A 21217-nucleotide genomic window follows, 5' to 3' on the forward strand; every position below is an offset into this window, starting at 1 on the left:
GATACTGCATATAAGTGCTTAGAATAATGCTTGGTAAACAGTGTTCAATAACTATTAGCTATTTTCTTTATCCTTAAAACTCAGTAGGATGAAAGATGGTTCTCTGATTATATAAAATTATACTAGCCACAATGTGCTAATGTAATCAATATGTCTGTGAATATATAACACCAATCTGCCCATGGAAGTTTAGACCTACATTTTAACTAATTGGGGCAATTAAATTTAATTCTGTTCATCACATATATATTATGCTTCTATTATTGTACAGTGCAGCATGGTAGGTTATGTAGGGGATAACCTAAAGATTAATAGTCTATGGAAAATTTCAAATTTCCTTATCTATCAATATATTTGCTTTTTAAACTGTATTTCATGGAAAGGAAGTTTCATACTGAAAGAGCTACTTTTACAGCTCAGTTTCAACTTTATATACATTTTGTGGTATTAGCTGACTGCCAATGATATGAGAATCAGCAGTTACTGAAGGTACCATTTTGGTACAGAAGACTACTCACATTGTTCCATTTAAAACAGCTAATTTCTAAGGTAAATATGTGTTAGTATAAGGGAGCTCTTACCTGTCTCAGTGTCCCAGAGCTTAAGATACCTGTCATAAGCTGCACTGAGGAACTGTGTTCCTGCAGTATTAAAGCAGATGTCCCTAACAGCTTTACTGTGACCTAAAAGCAGAGACAATAGAAATGGAGGTGAGGTGGAGTCTTCATTTAAAATATAACCATCATAAGAGAAACAGCATTAAATAGTGTCTTCCAAGCCACGCTGTGAGTCAAAATCACTGGAACTCTACCTCCTGATTTACTGACTCAGAATATGTGTGGGCTACAGAATGTAGGTGTTTTCCCTCCCTTTGAAAAGCTCCTTAGGAGATTCTGATGCATAATATTTAAGTAAGAATCAAGAGAAAAGATCTAACTTTGTTTTAAACGGTCTCTCATGGCACTCTCTTAATAATGTAATACATAAAGCAGAAGACTGGTCAAGAATCTAAGAAAACCTAACAGTCCAATTATTGCCAATGAAAGAGAAATGACTGGTGACATTTTTAAGGTTCACTCTGAAATTACTAGCCAAGCCGGAAGTGAAAACAAAGGGACCTAAAGCTGATATTCATGAAAATTGTGGCCTCTGTTCAATAACTGTATATTTCTGGGATTATATTACTGAATTTCATAGAAAGGATTCAGCATCTCATAGACTAAATGTTTTTAAAAACAAATATTAACTACATTTAGTTTTAAAATGGCATTTGACAATAAACTAATTTCAAGGTGCTTTGCTTAGAAATCAATCTTACTGGACCAATCAAGTCTTTTGAAAGATATAGGGATAAATAAAATGTGACTAAATGAAAGCAGAAACTTTCCTATTTTTTACTATCCCACTATGACCAAGACAATTGTACAAAATGTGCATGGCACAAATGGTCAACAGGGCCCTTAAATCACCACCACTGCTGATGACCTCTAGTCATGGCAAGCAGGCATTCCTTCCTAAAGCAGGAGTCCTGGTCAGAGCTGTTATCATCTTTCTAAGTAGGAATTTTCAGTTTTCCATTGGAAAGCAGCAAGAGCAGGGGGTACAGACGAGGACCAAATCCCCTACATCACAGGAGACATTCCTGTATGCTGCCAAGAGCCTTCCCAAAAGTCTTCTGGGCTGCCCTGGCATCTCAGACAGTATTTATTTGTGCAATGAGGCCCTAAAATCTTAACAAAGCACTACAGAATGGACTCCCACGTAAATCTAAAAACAGAGCCAATATAATTCAAATACCATTTCATTTCGGTATAGTTAAATTTGGAAATGTAACCAGTCTCCATGCAAAATCTGACAAAGACAATCTACCAAAAGGCTAGTCTGCCACAAAGCTGTCCTCTTTTTGGTCTTCTTTCCTTCAAGGAGTTCTCTCAACCTTTTCTTTTTACCTGTGTTTGTAGCCAATTCCTGGCCTCTCTTCAAAGCTCAACATCTGGCTTTCTAATTGCTTACAAGATATTTTCATCTCAGTATCTCAAAAGCAGCTCAAATTGCATGAGTCTGAAACCTTATCATCTTCCTAAGATGAATGGCACCCCCATTCATCCAGCCACCTGGGAGTCGCTCCAGATTTCCACCTCACTGTTTTTACACTCACTTCTAGTTTACTAAGAGCCACTGCTTTTATTTAACTCTTTATTGTTCCCTTCCTCTCTTTCTGCTGCTTTAGTTCTTGCTCTCATCGTCTCTAATCCAGACTAATGAAGTAACTTTGTAAATCATTTATTTGTCTCCAGGTCTGCCCCACCAAAGTATCCTCTATACTGCCATTGTGATCTTTGTAAACTTCAAATTCTGATCATGATGCTTTCCTGCAAGAGCTGTTCAGTTGTTGGCTTCCAAAGACCCCCAAGATAGATCAAAGGTCTTTCACACTCTGCCCACCTCCACTGCTTTTCTCCCCTCTCACTGTATTCCTCAAGCTTACAATGCTGAGCTTCCCTCACTGAGTGGTTCCCTCAATGCAGTTCGCATATCACTTCTGCTTCAGCTTCTGTTGCTCTCTCTTCCTAGTTCTTTGTTTACATGGGAGACTTACCCCTCCTTCAAGACTCACTCAAGTCTGTGAAGGCTTTCCTTCACATCAGTAGCAAAATTAGTAGTAGTAAAATTACTGTTGATGATGTTACTGTAGTTTAAAAAGTCTTTCCGAACAGATTTATAGCCAGAGAGAAAAGAAATATTACCAATAAATGTTCGCAGACAGCGCCTGTCTCCATAAACCTCCCATAGCTGAAGGGGGGAAAAAAAAAAAAACAACAACACATAGAAACGTTAAATTTAATACAAGGCTTTGATGAAACGACAACTTCCAGCCATTAACAACAGTCATATGCCAGCTATGCATGTGTGCGTATCTGTGTGTGTACAGGGAACTTAACCAAGGCATTACATATCATTAAACACATTGGTGCTACTGCCTCAGATGGTAAAGAATCAGCCTGCATTGCAGGAGACCTGGATTCGATCCCTGGGTAGGGAAGATCCCCTGAAGAAGGGAACAGCAACCCATTCCAATAGTCTTGCCTGGAGAATTCCATGGACAGAGGAGCCTGACAGGTTATAGTCCATGGGGGCCACAGAGTCGAACACGACTGAGTGACTAACACTGTCACTTTTTTTTTTTCACTTTTGGTGCTATTGGTCTGTGTTACACTATCTGGACTATCCACATACTCATGTACATGTACATATAAACACTTTAAACTCTGAAATTAAGACAACTTAACTTAGATGGAACTTACACAGGTGCTTTTCATTTTCTTCTTCTTTTCTGTATTTGACATTTTCTGTGATGAAAAGTTTCTACTTATGTAATATTATAAACTAGCTTTAAAAGAATTAAATGTTATTAAAACTGCCATGTTATAACATTTCGGTACTAAAAAAAATTTTTTTAACTCTTCTGAAGTATTAACTATTATAAAAGCTGCCAAAGCAAGCACATATACTAAAAGCTGTTATGAAAATGAAGATCTAGACTAAAATGTAACAAGCTCACAGATCTCATTGCATCTACAGTGAATTAATACAACAGTTTTGAAACTACCTTTATTCTTGCCTGCCTCAAATCCAGTCCTGGACAGTGTTGCTAGTGATTTGAAACAGAAAGCACTTCCTGGCCACCCAGTGCCTGCAGGGTAAAGCCTCAGTTCCCGCAGCAAACCAAGAAAACACGCCTGGACCTATTCCCCTGTTATGACAGTAGTCACTCTATGCCTCTCAGATTTAGACTCTAGCAGTCACAGAACCTGCAGTTTTCAGCACACACAAGCCAATGCATTCTATTTACTCCTCTCAGACATCCTCTACTCCCTGTGTCCACCCCCACAACCCACCCCTTACTTACACTTCCTATTGGAGTATGCTTCCTCTCTGAAATCAGAACACCTCCTCTACAAGGATCATTTACAACATAATGAAATGATCACCATTTCAGGGACAGTGCCAAAGTAATTTTTAAATCCTCAGTCCCTTGTAAATAATAGGTACCTATAAATGTACATAAAGTGTACCTAGACATGAACTCAATTGAATTCTACGCTGGTCTAACTAGGCACATAGAAGGCTTTAATCTCAATTAACATAGTCTGTATGAATTCAAAGTTAAAGGAAATGAGTCTTGCTACTCCAAGCTGCTGGCCTGTCATTTTAAACCACTACGTCAAGACAAATGCCTAAATTGTTGCTCTCATCAAAAATGCTACCTTTATATTAATATATTGTTACTACCCATGAATTATTTACAAAGGATAAAATTTTCATGAATCAACTTTCCAAGACCACTATAGGGTTGATATTAATTGACCGGTATAATGATCTGAAATAATGAACAAAGCTAGTGGAGGTGATGAAATTCCAGTTGAGTTATTTCAAATCCTGAAAGATGATGCTGTGAAAGTGCTACACTCAATATGCCAGCAAATTTGGAAAACTCAGCAGTGGCCACAGGACTGGAAAAGGTCAGTTTTCATTCCAATCCCAAAGAAAGGCAATGCCAACAAATGCTCAAACTACCACACAACTGCACTCATCTTGCACACTAGTAAAGTAACGTTCAAAATTCTCCAAGCCAGGCTTCAGCAATATGTGAACTGTGAACTTCCAAATGTTCAAGCTGGTTTCAGAAAAGGCAGAGGAACCAGAGATCCAATTGCCAACATCCGCTGGATCATGGAAAAAGCAAGAGAGTTCCAGAAAAACATCTATTTCTGCTTTATTGACTATGCCAAAGCCTTTGACTGTGTGGATCACAATAAACTGTGAAAAGTTCTGAAAGAGATGGGAATACAGACCACCTGACCTGCCTCTTGAGAAACCTATATGCAGGTCAGGAAGCAACAGTTAGAACTGGACATGGAACAACAGACTGGTTCCAAACAGGAAAAGGAGGACGTCAAGGCCGTATATTGTCACCCTGCTTATTTAACTTCTATGCAGAGTACATCATGAGAAACGCTGGGCTGGAAGAAGCACAAGCTGGAATCAAGATTGCTGGGAGAAATATCAATAACCTCAGATATGCAGATGACACCACCCTTATGGCAGAAAGTGAAGAGGAGCTAAAAAGCCTCTTGATGAAAGTGAAAGAGGAGAGTGAAAAGGTTGGCTTAAAGCTCAACATTCAGAAAACGAAAATCATGGCATCTGGTCCCATCACTTCATGGGAAATAGGTGGGGAAACAGTGAAAACAGTGTCAGACTTTATTTTTTTGGGCTCCAAAATCACTGCAGATGGTGATTGCAGCCATGAAATTAAAAGACGGTTACTCCTTGGAAGGAAAGTTATGACCAACCTAGAGAGCACATTGAAAAGCAGAGACATTATTTTGCCAACAAAGGTCCGTCTAGTCAAGGCTATGGTTTTTCCTGTGGTCATGTATGGATGTGAGAGTTGGACTATGAAGAAGGCTGAGCGCCGAAGAACTGATGCTTTTGAACTGTGGTGTTGGAGAAGACTCTTGAGAGTCCCTTGGACTGCAAGGAGATCCAACCAGTCCATTCTAAAGGAGATTAGCCCTGGTATTTCTTTGGAAGGAATAATGCTAAAGCTGAAACTCCAGTACTCTGGCCACCTCATGTGAAGAGCTGACTCATTGGAAAAGACTCTGATGCTGGGAGGGATTGGCGGCAGGAGAAGGGGACGACAGATGATGAGATGGCCAGATGGCATTACTGACTCGATGGATGTGAGTCTGAGTGAATTCCAGGAGTTGGTGATGGACAGGGAGGCTTGGCATGCTGCAATTCATGGGGTCGCAAAGAGTCGGATATGACTGGGCGACTGAACTGAACTGATAATGATCTCGACACAGAAGACATACAAAAGATAAAAACCATTCGACAAAGTTTTTAAAAGGCTTTTCCCATATCAAGTTGACATGTATTGCCAACTGAGTTTTTTTTCTACCTCACACTATTGCTGAACATCAACTAAGATAGACCTTCCCAAGACTATATAAAGGGGGAGAAGAGGCTTGAGAGTAATTCTGCTACTGGCATTTGGAAGAAAAAAAGAGTGGAACATATTATTTGTTCTCTAAAAATGGGATTTCTATCACATATCCTCTCTACCTCTAAGGTACTGAGGAATAAATGAACTCCGTTACATATCTAACACCTCTATAAAAATGCATTATTTGTGATTAAATATTCATGTGCGTAAAGCTAAAGTGAATGATTATGTCTAATCAGCTATCTAAGCTTACAAAGAGCCTAGCCAATTGAACTACAAAGCCATATCTGAATCAACATGTTTCATAAACATGCTGCATAAACTGCTGCATTCACAGGGCTTAAGAGAAAATAATTAGCCTCTAATTGCCTAACAAACTCAGATCTATTTATAATTAACCAAATAGATTTAACCAAAGCACTAGCTTGTAGCACTTCTACTCTATTACTGAAAACTCACCTTAATTTTACAGTCCATGGAACAAGACAGCAACAAATGGCCAGAGAGAGGAAACAATCTGACTGCACTGACGCCCTGTATAAAAGGTATTATGATTATCAATCAGAAGCACTCAAAAGCTCAGCTAAAATTAAACAAAAGGGAAAGACAGTGTATTTGTAAACCACGTAATTTACTATTTTTTTTTCATTTTAAAATTCATACCCTAGAATAACCTTCAGAAATATTCTAAGAGCAGCCCTTATTGACACAAAGCTTTTCAAGCCTTTCTGAACCTTCATCAGTGGCTTCCTCAACCCAGGGGAATTCTGAGTCAATCATGTGGCTCATGCCCTCGCTCCTCTTCCTTCTTTTACTTAGTTCCTTTCTTCTTTGCTAACAGCTGGAAATTATCAGTTGGAATAGTGAATATGACAAAGAATAGTAACATCAAAGTTTTCAAGTGCCTTGTCTCTGCATTAGTTTTTATTATCATAGTGTATAAACCAGGGAGGAGCTAATCTCTGAAGTGTGATAACCCTAAGAGCTAAGGCAAAATTACTGAGACTCTGGTCTCACTGAGTTGGTGCCCAAGAGGAAGCAGATAATGGCAGGAACTTGGAAGCAAAGGGCTGGGCTATCATAAGGGGGTAAGACACCAAATCATGAATGCTTATGTCATGACCCAATGAGATGACCCTGAAGACTGAGGAGTCACTTGTGACTCATATATGCTGGAACCTCCAAAGTGACTCCAGTTTATCTTTATTGACTTCCCTGCTCTATCTCCCTTCTCTACATCTCCACTAGAAATACTCAATGTCCCACATTAACAGCTGAAAATTTATGTTGTGTTCACTGTTATACTAATGCATTACAACAAATAAAAACAACCAATTCGTTTACCTTTGTGTGTCCAGACCACACATGAATTTGTTTTTTGGGAAGATAACATTTCTCAGGTGGCACAGTTGACCGCAGATTAACACCGACATCCTGAGGTATGTGAAGATAGGACCTGCCTTGATAGTCATACATTTCTTTAACTGAAACAAGAAGGCAAAAGAAAGCAGTGAACAAATAAAAGCTGTAGTTATGAAATCAATATTCTTAAAATAACAAACACTTTATTCACAAGGATATCATTGCATATTAAAATTTAGGTAATACTATTTTGATGATTTTAAGACCAAGAGACAGCTAAAATTTAACTGCCTGAAATCACTGCTATTATTTTAATCAGAGGTAGTATTTTGGAATCCCTAAATTTCCAGAGAATATCAGACCTTTAAATAAGCTCTTACTTCCTTTATCCAATTTTAGTAGCATGTACAAAAGACTCCACTGCAGTATAATTATTGAGAGAATTATATAACACTTGGGCCTTATGAGTCACTGGCAAAGAATCAGAAGCAAAACAAGATTAAACGGACGTTAAAACAAAACAAAAGTATATCAACTATCCTTTCCCCTGTTTTCCTCCTTTATGCCATTCCAGGTTCCTTTTCCAATCTCTTTGCTATTTTAAACTAGATTTACAGTGAAGTCACATCTGAGAATTAAATGACATAGTATAATATGTATCAAAGCATTTAGTAGCATGCTGCACAGAGTAAGTACTCAGTAAATGTTGGCTGTTATTGTTATTATGACTATAAGCACACAGTACTAAACAGACTCCTCAGAGATAAAACGACAGCTTGAGAAACTAAAACTAAATATGACCTCATGAAATATATATTTGATAAGTGGTATAACATTAATCAATACTATCTGAACTGGATTATTCTTTATAGTCTGGTAACCACTACATACATAATTTCCCCAATATAACCAGGTAGTCTAAAATATTTATAATTTAGTTTGGTGAATATGCATTTCCTTCTGCAAATCAAAATAAGTATGAGCATGTAAATCTCTAATCTACTTACCTGAAAAACAAAGTTTATTCTTTATAAGTATAATTTAGTAACAGTTATGAACTGTGATCACACCTGGAGAAAATTTGGCTTGGGTTAAAAAGAAACGGTTAAAATGACTGGGGTACTAATTATATGCCAAAAAGAGTCAACTTTACCTTAGGGAAGAACAAATTGTGAACCATAATCTCCTTTATCTTTAAAAAAAAATTCATTAGTACTTCAAAAAAATAATCTGTGGCTATCTCTAATTTTAACACAGAAGAGTTTGCTATAATTTCTTTGGGATGCAAATTGTCCAATATAATTCTTAATATAATGGTTCCCAGCAGCTGATTAGTAAAGGTAACTAATATATGAACAGAGAACAGAATAAATATCTGAAAGGTTATCATAAAAAAGAAGAGGCATAAAAAATATATTACCATGTAAGATTGTCTTTTCCTCTCCAGGTTTCTCTTCTTCCTGTTTGCCTTTCTTCTGCCTCTTTGCTGTAATTTCATCCAATTCTTTTTGTTCTTCCTAAGGAAATTAAGGAGTGAATTTTTAAAAATGGACGTTCCAGAACCCCATCCTGGCCACTGCTGATCATAAACTCTTTACAAGGAGGTGCACTTTTTTGGTGAAGCAATAGCTGCAAGTATGTCTCCCAGGATAACAATCTCAACTCTTTGGCAGATTGCAAAATGGCATTAAACACACAGTGTTTTTGAACTTTTACTCATTTAATATAAAACCTCTCCTTCTGGAACAGCTAGGAGTAATTTAATGTATTATGGAATTATGTAAGTGAAAAAAATGAAGTAATTAGAAAATCTAGTACATACCAGAAATATAGTGAATTTGAGTAAACAATGTTCTTCATAAACAGCTTTTAATAGTCATAAGGATGTAAGCAATGACTATAGATTTGTGACACAACTTTTACGGGAAGAGCAGTAAAAGGAAGTGGGTGGTGGTGGATAGTCGCTAAGTCATGTCCAACTCTTGTGATCCCATGAACTGTAGCCCACCAGGCTCCTCTGTCCATGGGGTTTCCCAGGCAAGAGTACTGGAGTGGGTTGCTATTTCCTTCTCTAGGGGCTCTCTCCGACCCAGGGATCAAACTTGGGTCTCTTGCATTGCAGGCAGATATATATGTATTTTTTTACCAGACTCTGCCATGAGGGAAACCCAAAAGGAAGATAAAGTGAGTTAAGTCTCTCAGTTATGTCCCACTCTTTACGACCTCATGGACTGTAGCCTAATCAGGTTCCTCCGTCCATGGGATTTTCCAGGTAAGAATACTGGAGTGGGTTGCCATTTCCTTCTCCAGGAGATCTTCACAACCCAGGGATTGAACCCAGGTCTCCTGCATTGTAGGCAGACACTTTACCGTCTGAGCCACCAGGGAAGATCCAAAAGGAAGACAGGGTAGTGATAAATCCTTATAGTAACTAAGAAGTCAAATAAATAAAGAGCAGCATATGTGTATTACCGAGATAATTGGATATGAGATAGAGCTAGAAAGTAAGCATCCTGAGGACAGGATTTTCTCTTAATCTTGTTCATTGCTGTATCCCTAAGACCTAGAATAGGGACTGGCTCATAGAGACAGTAGGATTAGGAGGTGGAGAGGGCAAGGTAGGGTTTTATAGTTTTACTTTATAAATTTCATAATATTATGAAAAACGTATATATAGATATACTACTTTGTTAAAATTAAAAAAAAAAACCCCATCATCAATTCTAAAATCATAGAAAGGCTCATTTTGTAATTACTAGCTGAACATTGGTATCAGAAAAGCAACCTCCATGGCACCTTAATAGTATTATCAAGGTGATTTTTATTACCAATTGTTCAATACTGTATTTTAGCTTAAAATTATGGAAGAAAATAGATCAGAAAAAAATAAACAAAAATTATTCCAAAGAAAAACAAAGGAATCTTGTTTTTAAAATCTTATAGTATTTTCTTAGTTAACTAAGGCAGAGAAATTCTGATGAGTCATTTAGTTCTCTAAGGAAACCTCATTTATTAACACAGATATCCTTCATTGAGACATAGCATACAGTTGAACCAGCAGTGAAAAACGTCAACGCTTACTTCTGAAGGTTTGGCTACGTCTTTTTCGTCTACATATTTTGCCCAGGGTCCCAAGAAACCATCAATATTAGATGCATCATTTTCTTTAAATTTTTTCCTCTTTTCTATTTTCTTCTGACCAGTTTCAAACACAGTTAAACCTACATTAAAAAAAAAAATCACAAATATGGGTAGATACACACACACACACACACACACTTTCACAGATTTATTTAAGACACAAAATAAAACCTATATGAATCCAGACATATGGACTCATGCTATATATAGAGAGACTCAATCTTCTAGGCAAAGCAGCTTTCTACTGCTGCAACTGCAGTATTTTACAAATTCTAATATATGTGAAAAAAAGACTCAGCTATGTAATCATGCCATGGTACACAATCTTTTTAATTAATCACAGACCCTTTATCAGTAGATTTTACCACTTTCTGAAAGAAACAGCAATTTAATAATGTTAATTAACGAAAAATTTATCTCTGAAAGCAAGAATAAACAAATTTCTCATTTAAAGCCGAATTAGATAAAATTTCATTAATAACTGTTCCTTGCTTCACTTGCTTCGCTATATTATAATGCAACAATATAAAGAAGGTTTCACAAGAATCTGTATTTCTTCTAAGTGAACTCAATCTAAACTGGACCTCTAATATCATAAATCTTAACAGGAAGAAAAGACGATGTTTCTAGTTGAGATTCTCATTTGATCAGTAGAAAGTGGCATGCTGTGTGTAGTCATTAAATTGGAAAAAGAAAGGTTTACTAGAGCCATAGTCAAAATTTCACTGCTAACTGAGAATTTAGCTACATAAAGATGTAACTTGTAGAGGTCTAACAAAAAGAAAAACTTACCTATGTTAATTCAAATCAGTTTCCTTTAGGCTGTATTATAACAAAAGGTTGTTAAAATCCTATTTTTACAACAATGTAGCTCATAAACCAAAGGCAGCTTTATCATATAGGCTATAGTTACTAAGTGCCCTCATACAAATAGCATATTCTTTTTCTATCCAACATTTTATGTATAAGATTCCAAGGGGCTGATGAGCTTTGTGGCAAGTTAACATTTAGAGTATGATGCTTTGTCTTATAGTAAGTACAAAATGAACACAGGCACAAACATATGTTTTAAAATACATATTCAAACTCAGCTTCAAAGCAATCCTTAAAGGCAATTTCCAGATATGCACAATGATATTTTTTCTGCTCTGTTAAAATGGAACTTTACATTTGTGTTGAGAAATAAATTGCTAAAATTATACATTCATTTTCGTTTCTTAAATGATTTCTACAATGTTGGCACTGTGCCAAGATCTCACCCTCCCTGCCACAGGTATGACTATCTTCCCTACAAGGCCACACACCTAGTAAGGAGCAAAAGCAAGCTCTAAACTAACTATATAAATACATTGCTCTAAACTATTTCACTCTAACTGTCTCAAGTTTAAAAAAATCAGGAGTTAAATTAAATACTACTTTTTCTCCTACCTTCCAAAGTCAACTTACAAACAATAAGTATAGTTATGTATATTTGATATTAAATATTTCAAATAAGTTACCTTGGTTTTTTTCAGCTTCTTCTACAGAACCAATATACTTAGTAGACACTTGATGATTATCTAATGAAGGGTCCAATGCATAACCTGAAAAGAAAAAAGTACAAATTGCTGATTCCATTTTTTTCCATTTACAATTCATTTTAATTCTGTGCACATTTACTCATTTTACATTTTCCTTCCCAAGATGTTGAAAACAGTTTCTTTTGTTTGTCTTCTTGTGACTTTATTTCTTCCTTGTTTTCTGAAAGTGTCACAGCTTCTTTTATCATCAAGATGTACATAACAATAATTCTATCAAAAGCAAACCAAATTTTCAATTGTAAAGCTGCCTATGAGAGGCAAAGCTGCTCAAGATAATTTTACAGGCCTGCATTGTGTTGGATCTCTCTGAGCTTATCTCCAAAAGAGTTATCACTTTATCGCATTCAACTGTCCACTCATACTCTGAGGACCAATTATTCTTCCTGGGGCATGTTTCTATTCAGAATCATTAACCCAAAGGAACAGGCTAGGAAGCCAAGAGGAAAAGGAAGAATAGGACAAAAGAATTCACACAAACCACTGAGAGACAAAGAACTCAGAGAAACACCAAAAACGGGAGCTAAAAACAAAACAGTAGCATAAGTGAGTGGGATGATACAATAAATGAGACTACCTTCCCTAATAAGGAATAAAGGCAGCTGTGATAAACTAGATAAAATAATACACTTAGATTATAACACTGCTACAACCATTTAAAAATGGGAAGAAAAATAGGATTAATGTTCGTTCTCTATCACAGCAGAGTTACAGAGTGATAAGTATGAGACTTAGGTAATGCTGAATTCCTGTGCCATCTCCTTCATGTCTCATAGGTAACACTAGTACAAGGTATCAGGAAGGTTTGCTCCCTGGTACTAAGCAAATCGGAGGAGGTAACAGAAATGTCTGTAGCTTTACATTCCATATGTGAGTGAGAGGAAACAAGTAGATAGGAATTACTATCTGGAGTTAGACAAGAATTTTTCATGAAAAAATGGTAAAACTTTTAAATTAACACAAAGTTATACTTGCTTATTACCTGGAGGGGGGAAAAAAAACTGCTAAACTTGAGGTGGTTAACTTGTTTACTAATTTCAGTTCAAATAAATGGTTCTCAGTTCTAAGATTTTCATAAGACCATACATTTCTTAGTTTCCAAGGGGCCACTCCTTTTATTCCAGGCTGCCTAACATAGTATATCCCACATTCACTTTTTATGTCTTTAACTCACAAAATAGTTCATTCTGTGTCCTAGCCCACTCTCTCTCGATGGAAGAGGCAAAACAAAAATACCAGCTATCCGCCCCCCCCCCCCCCCCCCCACCAAATAAGCTATTTCTGAATCTAGGTCTAAAGCAAACAGAATAGCTCTAAATGCTTACTCTTGCTATAAGATAGCTTAAGAAAAGTAGGTATCTGTATGAACTTTGTAGGTCTCTGCACTGACTTTTTACTTGTTTAAAGATTTAAACTATCTAAGCTATTGCTTAAGGCCCTTCTTTCTAAAGTCTAAAAAAACATGCAAAATCTTTATGTTAGTTTTATTGTAGGCTAGGATATAATAAATTCATGATGCAATAGGGTTGATCTTTATGTACTGCACATATATTTTAGGTTTACATGGAATCTCTTATATATAAGCAATGGGTACAATGCATTTATTTTGTTGGACTGGAAGTGTCATTGAACTCTTTTTGGAGATTTTAGAGGTATAGAGTCTTTTGCTATGAATTTTGTCACCTGTTAAGTCCATTATAACCCTGGCATGGTGAAATGTAATGTAATATATGACAATCTTTTTTACAACCAGTTTCTAATACATTGTGGATAAACAACTAAGACTATTTGTACTAAACCTCTAAACTAATTCAGTGAATCAGTTTACATCACTCTTTAAAAACTAGGGAAAGAAAAAAAACCCTTTCCAACATTAGAATAATTACGTAAATTGAGATAAAACCAATCAGTGGGTATTACATAACTCTTAAAAATAATAAGCTTTGAGGTTATAAAGTAACACTGAAAAATGCTTATGACAGAATATTGATTTTAAAAAAGCAAGCTGCAAAATTTTCAGTTTAGAAGGATTATAGCTCTATAATACAAATAAGTATAATGAAAAAGACTTGGAGGAATAAATTTCACTAAAAGCAGGCCTATTAGTATAACAGGGTTATAGGTAACCTTTTTTCCCTCTTTCCTAAATGTTTAAAATTTGTGTCAGTTTTTAGTAAAAACAACTATTATTAAAAAGCATCACTACATACATAATATTTCACATGATACTGCTTTCTTAACTTTTGCAGGGCCCTCCCTTAAAATAATGGAAGTCAATGGCAGATAGGACAGAAAAAGATTACAACTACAACGGGCATAAAAACATTCTTAGTTACTTTGCTTAACCACTCTACCAAAAAGTTCTTCAAAGCAGAAGGTGATCAATGTATCTCTCAACCTACAGATGTAGATTATAGGAACAGAAAGAAAACGCACCACCAAATATGAACAAATCTGATGTAAGTGACCAGACTTCTGTTCTGTGGAACCAACAACAAAGACATTATTACATCTTCTTTCAGAGGGGATTCCCAGCTTTGTATACACATTAACTTCTAGCCATTCCATTTCTTGATATCCCTCAGTAATCAACAGAAAACTTTTCAGAGAGAAGATTTGAGAAAGAGAGTGAAGTCAACCAGTACATAAGAAAATAAAAATATAACTCTTAAGACTCTCTTTCTCTAGTCACTAAGTCATGTCCAACACTTGCGACGCCATGGACTGCAGCCTTCCAGGCTCCTCTGTCCATGGGATTCTCCAGGCAAGAATACTCTTCAGTCTATCCTGCTATTAACCAATTTCAATAGCAATCTGCATATAACAGTCATTCAGTAAGAAGTGCTATCAAAAAGTAGAACAGAAAACATTCTGTTTTTAAGACTATTTTTAAGACTATATTTTTAAGACTGTTTTTAAGAATATTTCTAGTATTCAGAAATCAGAGCAGATTTAGAATGACAGCTAAAAATACTAGTGCACCTTCCCATCTGTATATTTACAGATATGTATAAGAAAACATATTACCCTTTCAATGCATCCAGATTAATAAATTTAAAAAGCCAGAAGATAAAATTGATTATTACACACACACACACACACACACCATTTCTAATAAGGTTTAACTTGAACTCTCTTATCACCTTACCATAAGTGGCAAAAGTTCTTCTTTGCTGTTCAAACATAAAATCATTGATATGGGCTGGTTCAGCATATCCAGAAAGCATATTTCTAGGGGCAGCCATTTGCTGGGTTCTGAAGGGATTTTCTGGTCCAAACTGCAATGTTATGAGGAAAAAAACAATGAAAAAATTCTCAATAGAATGAGTAGAATTATTGCACAGTGTGTTTTCAACTCTAAATTATCAGGGGCCAATTAACCTATTTGCAGACTTGCTTCCCTCACATGATTCAGGACAACCAGTCAGTGGCTTGTTAGCACTGTTTGTCAGCCACTAGCACAGGAGAGCAATCAGCTCACTCTATATGCAGCTATTTAAGTTTAAATTAATTAAAATATTCAGTTCTACAGTCATTCTAGCCATATTCAAGAGCCCAACTGCCACATACAATTATTGATTACTACATTTTCACCATTGCAGGAAGTTCCATTTGACAGTGTGGCTCCAGATAATTGAAACTCACTATAGTTTTGTCTAAACCATGATTTGGGGATTTTTGGAGTGGTGCTATAATTAAAAACACACACGTTTCTCTGCTACTTGATTATGAGTTTCTCAAAGGTGCAGACTTAGAACCCTCATACTTTCCATACTGTCTGGCATATAGAAAGCACTAATGAAGGAAAGATTAATCAGAGCCTGACGAGAGGAAATAGACAATAAAAGTAAACTGTTTGCAAAAGTCCCTAGGAAAAGACACTACAAATGTAAACACAACTTCTCCACTCTGAAATGTCACACTATGAAAGTTACACAAAATAGTGCCATTATTACCTATTTGTTTACAATGTTTTGAGCTCCAGAATGGCTTTCCAAATGTTATTTAATTTGATGTATACACAAATTCTGGAAAGTGAGAGAGGTATTCTCTTTTTCATGTTAGAAATGAAAAAGAAAGTCAAGATGACATATCTTACCTGCCCGGAGTCAGTAATTTGCTTAATGCTATTAATAAAGGTATTAGGAAAATTCAGTTCTTTTCAGTTTTAAAATAAAGAATAAAATGAACTTCCCACTTTGGAAACCACAGAACTATACAGGTCAACTGTTATGATGTTAGAACTGTCATGATGTTAGAAAGATTCTGATGTTAGAACATCTTAGGTCACTATCATGAGAAACCGCCTTTTCCATTATATACTTCCAGAGCCATAAATATAAACTACTGACCTTTTCTTAACCAGAATGCTGTGTTCTCTATATATCAACATTACACTATGCACAGAAGTCTGAATTTAAAAGTTAGATTTTCCTTGTAATTTTATTTGCTTTAGAAGAAAATAAATTACTATAATATTCCTTTCTATTGACAGCTTCCATTTCTAGGTTTAAAATGATTCAATCTTAAGATATCTAATTTATAGATAAAGATTTTATTACTATTTATTCTAAATTAAAATGTAGGACAGGACAAGACTTCGCAGCCCTTATTATTTCTTCCTATGCTGATAGGTGGAAATGCAGCGGGAAAAAAAAATCAAGACTGTGGAATGCTGGAAGTTACAGTTAACTTCATTCAGTTATTAAATTTATTATAAAAATAAGAACATTCATAAAATTAAAGATAATGAAACAACTTAAGTTTTCCAGATGATCTAATTGCTATAGCCAGTTAACATCTGCAAAGCAGCATGTGATATTTCTGGAGATAAAAAAAATTCTAAAACAATAAAAATCTCCATTGCCCATATCATTACTCCTATCACATATAATTAATTACCAATCATTATGCTTATAACTTCTGATTTGAAAAAGGAAAGTACATTTCCATAGTCTAATTTTATTAAGATTTTACAAAAAGAGAATAATTCTTCTACAGGTCATACATGTCAAACTGTCCATTTTTTACAAAAAATTCTCAGTGTTAAGAACTATGATTTCCATAAGAATATAGATCCATATATTCCAGTAAAGTATATCTTGTGCTACTATTCTTCTTTTTTTTTTTTAATCAAACCATCTTATTGAGGGGCTTCAAGGAAGGGTTGAAAGGCTGAAAGGACAATTAGATTTGAAGCCCTACTCCTGGCTGGGATATGCCCAAATTCATAGCCACTGAAAGCTGTGGTGCTGTTCTTAACACACTCTGAAAATTTAAATATGCTTGGACTTAGCTTATATGCAGAGTACATCATGAGAAATGCTGGGCTGGAAGAAGCACAAGCTGGAATCAAGATTGCCAGGAGAAATATCAATAACTTCAGATATGTAGATGACACCACCCTTATGGAAGAAAGTGAAGAGGAACTAAAAAGCCTCTTGATGAAAGTGAAAGAGGAGTGTGAAAAAGTTGGCTTAAAGCTCAACATTCAGAAAACGAAGATCATGGCATCCGGCCCCATCACTTCATGGGAAATAGATGGGGACAGTGGAAACAGTGTCAGACTTTATTTTTTGGGGCTCCAAAATCATTGCAGATGGTGACTGCAGCCATGAAATTAAAGGACGCTTACCCCTTGGAAGAAAAGTTATGACCAACCTAGATAGCACATTGAAAAGCAGAGACATTATTTTGCCAACAAAGGTCTGTCTAGTCAAGGCTATGGTTTTTCCAGTGGTCATGTATGGATGTGAGAGTTGGACTGTGAAGAAAGCTGAGTGCCGAAGAACTGATGCTTTTGAACTGTGGTGTTGGAGAAGACTCTTGAGAGTCCCTTGGACTGCAAGAAGATCCAACCAGTCCATTCTAAAGGAGATTAGCCCTGGGTGTTCATTGGAAGGACTGATGCTGAAGCTGAAACGCCAATACTTGGGCCACCTCATGCGAAGAGTTGACTCATTGGAAAAGACCCTGATGCTGGGAGGGATTGGGGGCAGGAGGAGAAGGGGACGACAGAGGATGAGATGGTTAGATGGCATCACGGACTCAATGGACATGAGTTTGGGTAAATTCCGGGAGTTGGTGATGGACAGGGAGGCCTGGCGTGCTGCGATTCATGGGGTTGCAAAGAGTCGGACACGACTGAGCGTCTGAACTGAACTGCACTGAAGCTGTGACAACAATGACAAAATCTTCCACTGATATAGGCAGCTGCCTGGGGTAGGATTCATCAACTTCTAGCTCTCCTTAACTTTCTGGTTACTGGCAGCCATCAGAGCTGATCTCAAAGATATCGAATGTCAACAGAAGAAGGCAGAGAATGTTATTCAGCAGGGCTCAGCTCTTACCAATTATTCTCCCAGATGTTCCTGTTCTGTGTGAATATGCAACTCTTAATTCTGGGTTAGCCATTAAAAAATAAAACAATGCCTATTTAAAAATATACAAAATTGATTTCTAAATGCTTCTTTTCAATTTTTGGTAGTTAACCAAGTTTAAGTGTAAATATACATTCAAATGATTTTTTAAAATAGATATTCAAGTTAATTAGGTATGAGTATTCAATAGTTTTCAGCTCAGATAATACTGAAGTACATTGTTCAGTTGCTCAGTTGTGTCCAGCTCTTTGCAACCCCATGGACTATATATATAGCACACCAGGCTTTCCGGTCCTTCATTATCTCTCAGAGTTTGCTCAAACTCATGTCCATTGAATCAGCGATGCCATCCAACCATCTCATCCTCTGTTGCTCCCTTCTCCTCCTGGCCTCAATCTTTCCCAGCATCAGTAGAGAAGTACACTGTAGTCAACTGCAATTGTAAATCTCCCATATAAAATATACATATTTAAGTATTAATTTAGCCATTGTACCAAAAAAGAAAATGTTTCTGAGGTAAGCAAGCTTTCATTAGAGTGAAGCAGTGCTTTATTTATAAACTTAGGAGAAAAGCATTTTTAATTTAAGGCATTAGTTGATATATCTAAGAGACCATGTATTATAAGGCAGTGGTTCTCACGTTTTTAGCAGGCAGAGTACTTGAGGGCTGACGCCTGAGTAGTATGGGGCTTCCCAGGTGGTGCTAGAGGTGAAGAACCCATGTGCCAATGCAGGAGACTAAGAGACATGGATTTGATCCCTGGGTCGGGAAGATGCCCTGAGGGAGGGCATGGCAACCCACTCCAGTATTCTTGCCTGGAGAATGTCATGGACAGAGGAGCCTGGAGGGTTATGGCTCACAGGGTCACAAAGAGTTGGACATGACTAAGGTGACTTGGCATGTATGCCTTAGTAGTATATCATAACATCACAGGAATTAAGAAATTTCATTAAGTAAAAATTGACTATATGAAATAAAACTATAAGTTTACACATAGGGAAAAAACCCCTAAATTATTGAACAAGTAATTATTCTTAGATTGTTGCTAAGTTTTTCATGAATATTTATTGCAGTAATCAATGTATAAAACATTTATAAACAATTTTAAGGTGAGAAGAGTATATTATTATTTTCTACAATTTTGGAAAAGATCACCGCAATTCAATTTTATTGGCAAAATACCTCAATCTTGTAAGACATAAGCACAGTTTAAACATTACAATAGCATATTTTATTAGTGGTTCTATGACCTTGAACCTCAGTTTCCTCATCTGTAAAATAAAAGTTCTCATCTATCTGACTTCTGAAGTCCATTCTAACATTAATATTTACAGCAGCCCTTCTGGTCAGATCTTAAACAGTAACTGGCATTTCCCCCCTCTAAACTTTTATATTTCTTCTATTCTTAAAAGTAGTGTTATTTAAAGGAGTCTGAAATTCTCTCTGAGGCTTATGGGCTTTATATAAGTCTAGAGAAGCTAACAAATATACTTTTCTCTAAGTGGATCCAAAATAAAATAGCAATTTGCTGATTTATAATAGTCAAAACTGCGAACTACACTGTGGCCTTCTAAATGGTCTCATAGTTACGGAGTGATTGTTAAGAATGATCAAATCCCCAAATATGGCACCTGCAGGCACTATAATCTCACAGTTATATTCCTCACTCTAAAACAGGGATACAAGTACTTCATAGGGTTGTAGAGAGGGCTAAAGGAGAAAAGGCATACAAATCCTTCAGGGCGCTACCTGCCGTAGAGTAGTAAGTAGTTGTTTTATTTCATTAGTCTCCATCCCTGTTCTTTTCCATCATGCAAATCTTTAAAATAAATCTTCCTAAAAATTAATCTATTAAATCAAGACCAAACTCGCTACCTTGGCCCCCAGAGCCTGTGCAACACCTTCTGTGCAAAGTGCTATTCTAGTCTTCGTCTGTTCTCCCCTACTAATAATGACTGAAACACTACTGTTCTTTCTATTTTGTGATTTGGCTCATGCTGTTCCCTTCTGCCTAGAACCTTACCTCTAAAGGCCTACCTAGCCAAATGTCAACAATGTTAACATAAACAATAATAAAGGCTATAATTTATTAAATGCTTATTATTCTGTGCCAGAGAGTCTCCTAAGCACAACATATATTACCTCATTTATCTTTATAATTTAGTAAACAGAAATAATCTTCATTTTACCTATGAAAAAAATAATATAATTTAAGATCACAAAAGAGCTAATAAATGGCCTGTGTAGCCCCACATCTCATGTTGTTAACCTGGACTGTATTGGTCATTAAAGAAAAAAATTGCTAGTTACACACACTATAGAAAGCAGTCTGGTTTCTCTCTCTCTCTTTTTTTTTTCCTTAAAGACAAAACAAAACAAAAAAACATGTGGCGTATCCTCTCTGGTAAACACTAGCATGAGGAAAGGGATTAAATCTTGTTTCTAATGATGGATTTTCAAATCATGAGAACTTGAATTTCATCTAGGAAAGCTCTGGTAACACTTTCCAGACTTTGGCAAGTTATTCAGATTCTAGTCAAAAAGTTCAAAGTCAGTAATTTATGTCACAGACAATTTCTTTGTAAAACTGTAATTTTTCTTCACTTTTTAGTCTCATCACTCTTTTCTTAAATTATTGACAATAAGCACTGAAATGTTTCTAACATAAACCAGTTGATACATCTAATAGGTTCCCTAACGTAGGGTGGGGGGAGAACAAAAGATTAAAGGACTGATAACC

General features: G+C 36.2%; 2 protein-coding genes across 4 annotated transcripts in view; one reads left to right on the forward strand and one right to left on the reverse strand.

Moving 5' to 3' along the window:
* The window catches only part of WASF1 (WASP family member 1), a 124288-nt gene that overhangs the window by 20739 nt on the left and 82332 nt on the right, over window positions 1–21217 (forward strand). The gene's annotated exons all lie outside the window — the stretch shown is intronic.
* CDC40 (cell division cycle 40) overlaps window positions 1–21217 on the reverse strand; it is a 46207-nt gene that overhangs the window by 11510 nt on the left and 13480 nt on the right. Inside the window, exons 3-10 of the mRNA XM_004011208.4 lie at window positions 15245–15374; window positions 12019–12102; window positions 10460–10599; window positions 8799–8895; window positions 7361–7500; window positions 6476–6550; window positions 2748–2793; window positions 582–683 (exon numbers count right to left, since the gene is read on the reverse strand). Of these exons, the coding sequence (XP_004011257.1) occupies window positions 582–683; window positions 2748–2793; window positions 6476–6550; window positions 7361–7500; window positions 8799–8895; window positions 10460–10599; window positions 12019–12102; window positions 15245–15374 (814 nt within the window). The remainder of the gene's footprint in view (window positions 1–581; window positions 684–2747; window positions 2794–6475; window positions 6551–7360; window positions 7501–8798; window positions 8896–10459; window positions 10600–12018; window positions 12103–15244; window positions 15375–21217) is intronic.

The sequence above is a fragment of the Ovis aries genome, chromosome 8 (genome assembly GCF_016772045.2).
Source record: "Ovis aries strain OAR_USU_Benz2616 breed Rambouillet chromosome 8, ARS-UI_Ramb_v3.0, whole genome shotgun sequence".
NCBI classification, from domain to species: Eukaryota; Metazoa; Chordata; class Mammalia; order Artiodactyla; family Bovidae; genus Ovis; species Ovis aries.